At 34.4% G+C, this 5,759-nt stretch overlaps 1 protein-coding gene across 1 annotated transcript; it reads left to right on the forward strand.

The window, feature by feature from the left end:
• Window positions 1–901: 901 nt before the first annotated feature.
• LOC134233454 (neuropeptide SIFamide receptor-like) lies at window positions 902–2,161 on the forward strand (the record flags this gene model as incomplete). The annotated part of the gene is made up of 2 exons (XM_062715423.1): window positions 902–1,001; window positions 1,265–2,161. Coding segments are annotated over 2 exons (788 nt in total), but the record flags the coding sequence as incomplete, so codon positions are not given.
• Between the last annotated feature and the right edge of the window lie 3,598 nt (window positions 2,162–5,759).

Genomic DNA, 5,759 nt, shown 5'->3' on the forward strand with positions numbered 1-5,759 from the left:
AACTTCTCATCGCAGATGCTTGAAATTTTATCACACTCTTTGTTGACAGAGGCATATCATATGGTGGGATTCATTTTTGTTTGAATCCATTGTCAACTTCCTGTTTATCCGTGCGTCTGTCCGTTTCATACATTATTAGCAAATTTTCGTCGCAGTTTTTTCAGCAACTATTCATCGCAGATGCTTGAAATTTTAACACAATCTTCTCTGATGCATGCAATATGATGGGATTAATTTTTGTTCAAATCCATTTTGAACGTCCTGTTTATCCGTACGTCAGTCTGTACCATGCATAACAAATTTTCATAGTATTTTTATCAGCATCTACTCATCCAAGATGCTTAAATTTTTAGCACATTCTTTTGTGAGGCATGACATATGATGGGATTCAATTTTGTTCAAATGTGAAGTCAACTTGTTTATCTGAGCATCTGTCCGTAACATACATCATAAATTTTTGTCACAGATTTCTCAACAAATGAGAATTAGTTTTGAAAATTAATAAACTTTCATACCTTAAGGGAACTTCATAGAAATCAAGACAATAAATATGACATTCATCATACACGATTCAGTTATAGGGATATCTGATAAAGATATATAAATGGCGGGAATTTTTATTAGAGATTCCATTTTAAGGTGAAAGTTGGAAAATTGTAACTGTATTTACGTATTTATGTGTAATTTATTGATATGATTTTCATTTACAAAATCACAAAATGTGTTATATTACACCAGCAATAAATATGCATAGAACAAACCACTCTTTAAAACACTCATAACACCCATACATATCCATGATACTAGTAACAGGTACATGTATTTCAGGTCTAAGCCTTGTGGGTTTTCGAAAAGACTGCATAACGAAATTACATGTTTACAAATATCACTTTTCTTTAAGGTTGGCCATTTGGTCCTGTTTTGTGCAAAGTGACGCCATACCTCCAAGGTGTCTCTGTATGCGCGTCCGTAAATACCCTGGCAGTCATCGCAGTAGACAGGTAACGTCACTCCGCACCCTGATAAACATGCAGGCTGATTAAGACACACCAAATATCAAGAGCTTTGATACATAATCATTCAAACGGAATACTCCAAATTTTATTTACAGACAGCTTGCATGATATTAGTCATATCTAAGCGACGCAATTCTACGACAAATATTAATTTATTTCATTTTACAGATTTGTCAAAGTCAATCAACTTATTATATCCATAATTCATGATTTTACACCCATAATTCATTTCTTTGTTCTTTTTCCAGATATTTTGCAATCTGTTCACCGTTGAAATACAAACTTGATTCTACAAAACTACGGAGAATTATTATTTGTATCTGGATGACTTCTTGCACAATTATCATTCCATGGGCCGTATTTTACATTGAAGAGGAATATAAATACACAGAAGGAATCATGCTCAATATATGCTATGAAAAATGGCCAAGCGAGATGGCAAGAAATGGTTACTTTTTAGGCGTGATTTTCTTGTGTTGTTATACCATTCCTTTGATACTAATATGCATATGCTACCTAGGAATTTGCGTTAGGGTTTGGAATAGGGAACAACTAGGTGCCAACAGAACAGGGAACAACGTTATTCAAAGATCAAAAGTTAAAGTTGTCAAAATGCTGGCGGTAGTGGTTTTCTCGTTTGCTTTCTCCTGGTTACCTTTATACATAGTAAATATGATCATTTCATTCCATGACACAAATAACAACTTTCTGCACGATACTATCATTCCGTTTGCCCAGTGGTTGGGGTCATCTAATTCCGGCATGAATCCAATTATTTACTGCTTTTTCAGCAGAAAATTTAGAAACGGCTTCCGAAAACTGTTGTGTCCTGCAAGACCTAGTTCAAATACATATAATTTCCGGCGAACTAATACCCCTAAAGGAGGCATACTATCGGAATCTTCTGGTAACAAACGTTCATATACATTTGTATAAAGACATTTTTCCTCTAACCAGCACTTTTGTGAAGAAAACAATTACGATATTGGTAACATTGGAAATTACAAAAACATTTCCCTATTCTTGCACTCCTCCAGATATTGAACCATTATGCAGTAATTGATTATTTCTATCCAAAGTGCGAGTTAATCTTGATAAAGGTGTCAAACACAGAATAAAAATAATGCACTGGATACACGCGTGAGATTGGGCATTAATTTATACATTTGTATGAAACAGTGGTTTGTCACAAATTGAAACAGCTTAATGATTTTTTTTCTTTTTCATGTAATATGAAAAATTAGTTCAACAAATTTACTTTCGAATTGCTTGCATTTTGATAAACCTAATTACTACAACCTTTCACTTCACTTACTTATGCAGCAATATATCCTTATCATCTACATACAATTTTATAACTCCAATTTGATTTGATACGCAAGAGCATGTTCTACGTATGAACAATTTCTAAAACGAGGTAAGTTCTTGACAAACAAGCCTGTGAACAAGAATATCAGCAGTCTTGTTTAAAATCATCATTTTTATAAGTTTTATGGTCGAAACAATATGACGTTGTCAGCCAATACAATCCATTATTACATTATGTAAGTCAAATGCTGACTGTCATTTTTCACACTAATCCTAATGTTATTATATTACATATATACTGAATCGTCGATGAATATCTTCCGATCATGACAAGGAGCAGTTGGGACCCATCGGCAGCGAATTTTCACTCCTCCATGGCACTTGATCCCACCTCTGATGTTTTAGATGTTCGTGTTTGTTCTGTGCCTGATTTGTACTGTTTGAGTGGACTTTTGAGCTTAATTGAATACTATTCGTTTTCCTCATGTGCCATCTTCTTAGTATTGAACATATTGAGTATTTAAAAAATATTTAAGATCTCATTGTTTAAGCGAGACCAATATGATTCGGAAACCAACAAAAGTCAATTCTTTAAGTCGTTAATTAAGAATATCAATTATGTGACACATCACCTCGATTTAAAAGGGACCGCGACTTTAACTTCAAACTTTCCAGCGCTTGACGAAGCTTTTTGAAAAAGACGTTCTATTACCAAGTGTACGTGTATATTGCTTAAATATTTTGAATTCATTACCTTGTCGAAAAAGGTGGTTTGTGCTAAGAAAAATCTGATAGATATGTTAAATGATCCATCTTTAATGAGGATTTATACAAAAGACAATTGGGACTGAAAGAAAATCAATTTTGGAGAAGTGGACTGTGGGATCCAAAAGGACGTAAATTACTTTTGTAAATACTATATAAGATAATAAGTATGTTCAAAATCTTGATTAGTTTTTATGTCATTGCCGTAATTTGTGAGAATAGGTTCCTCTTTAATCGAAATTCTTTACTCTCAAGCATTTATTGTTTCTGTATTGATCACAATTCTGTTTTTCATTTTTAACCATGGATGATGAATAGATATTAATAAGAATCCTTTTCGTGGACTTTTCGTTCGAAGGAAAGACAATTAAGCATTGAATTCATATTTTGGGATGTCTTCGATCCTATATTACACGCGGCCGTGCCGACAAAATGAATACCGCGCGTTAGCATTTTTTTTTATTTTTCCTCTACATAATTATTATTTCGGTAGGGTGAGATAACCATGCATCGGACACATACCTTGCTTCGGACAACTTAAGGCAATAAACTCTCTTTCAACTTAAAGTTCTGTGTATTTATTGTCCCCCGCTTGAAAAGTGGGGGATATTAATTTGGGTTTGTCCGTCCGTCCGTCTGTCCGTCCGTCCGTCCGTCCGTCTTTCTGTCTGTCTGTAACGCTTTCGTTTCCACACGATATCTCGAGAACCCTTTGAGCTTTTGCAATGAAATTTAGCATAGCAACTCTCTGTGGACTAAAGAAGACCCCTATTGATTTTGAGGTCAAAAGGTCAAAGGTCAAGGTCATAAATAAGCACATTCTGTCTGTTAAAACACTTTCGTTTCCACACGATATCTCTAGAACCATTTGAGCTATTGCAATGAAATTTTATATAACAACTCCCTGTGGCCTAATGAAGACCCCTTTTGATTTTGAGGTCAAAAGGTCAAAGTTCAAGGTCGTAAATTTATACATTCTGTCTGTGTGAAATACTATTATTTCCGGGCGATATTTCAAGAAGCTTTTGAGCTTATGCAATGTAATTTTATATCAAAACTCCCTAGGACGTCTCTCGCCCCTCTCAAAGTGCCCCGCCCCGTTTGTTTTATTAGTATTTATAGTATTACATGTCGCTATTTTTAGCGCAGGGGCATGAGGAGAGTTATTGCGTATAAAACAGGTTCTCGGCGGACTTTATGTTCTTATTACATCTATTAGAACTGTTTAATAAAGGCTAAATAAATCAAACACCATGGATTGTGTAAAATTTTGAGAATACCGAACATGAAAACATGAATATATACATGTATGTGACTTCACTTCTGCATATACTTCACAACAATTAAAGCAATTCCGTGGTCTAGTGGTTATGTCTCTCGCTTAAAGTGTGAAAGTTCCCGGGATCGAATCTCGGTCGCAGCTTTCTTTTTTTTTTTTAAATACTTTTTTTTTTAACTAAATGATAGTATTCAGCATGTGAAATGAAAAATTTATGATGTTATAAAATCATCATTACAGTGTGATAAAAATTCCATATAAAGAAATCTTCTATACACATGATGAAGAATAAGCAATCAAATCTTTATATGCAAATTGACATACATGTATTTTATTTGCTTCAGTATACATGTATACATTTAATAATTCTACAAATTCAGTCAGGGGGAGCCGACTTTTTCCCAAAGCGGGGGACACGAATTCTCTGAATTAGCTTGTTTGTTTCTAACTTGAAGCTGAAGATTTAAATTTTTAAATGATACCGATTGTTTTTATCATGTTGTGATAAAAATACTCCGAGAATGGCCTTGAAATTACTTCATATTTTACATCATCAAAGGGGAATTACCAGAAACTTATGATTAAGCAATTTTTAGAGTTATCGTTCTTTTTTAAAATTCGACTGCAACGGAACTAGTCAGACTTTGGTAAATTTTGTCAAAGATTGGTAATTTTACATAAATTTTAAAGAAATTTCACTTCAGTGTTTGTATAATTCTTTTTAGAGCTGGTTTTTGTCCCCAGCTTGAAAAGTGGGGGATATTAATTTGGGTTTGACCGTCCGTCCGTCCGTCCGTCTTTCTGTCTGTCTGTAACGCTTTCGTTTCCACACGATATCTCGGGAACCCTTTGAGCTTTTGCAATGAAATTTAGCATATCAACTCCCTATGAACTAAAGAAGACCCCTATTGATTTTGAGGTCAAAAGGTCAAAGGTCAAGGTCATAAATAAGCAAATTCTGTCTGTTATAACACTTTCGTTTCCACACGATATCTCTTAAACCATTTGAGCTATTGCAATGAAATTTTACATAACAACTCCTTGTGGCCTAATGAAGACACCTATTGATTTTGAGGTCAAAAGGTCAACTTTCAAGGTCGTAAATTTATACATTCTGTCTGTGTATAACACTATCATTTCCGGGCGTTATTTCAAGAAGATTTTGAGCTTATGCAATATAATTTTATGACAAAACTCCCTAGGACCTCTCTCACCCCTCTCAAGGTGCCCCGCCCCGTTTGTTTTATTAGTATTTATAGTATTACATGTCGCTATTTTTAGCACTGTGGCATGAGGAGAGTTACTGCGTATAAAACAGGTTCTCGGCGGACTTTATGTTCTTATTACATCTGTTAGAACTGTTTAATAAAGGCTAAATAAATCAAACACCA

Source organism: Saccostrea cucullata, unplaced genomic scaffold (assembly GCF_032062105.1).
Source record: "Saccostrea cucullata isolate Sc308-1 unplaced genomic scaffold, CSIRO_AGI_Scuc_v1 ctg3989, whole genome shotgun sequence".
Classification (NCBI taxonomy): Eukaryota; Metazoa; Mollusca; class Bivalvia; order Ostreida; family Ostreidae; genus Saccostrea; species Saccostrea cuccullata.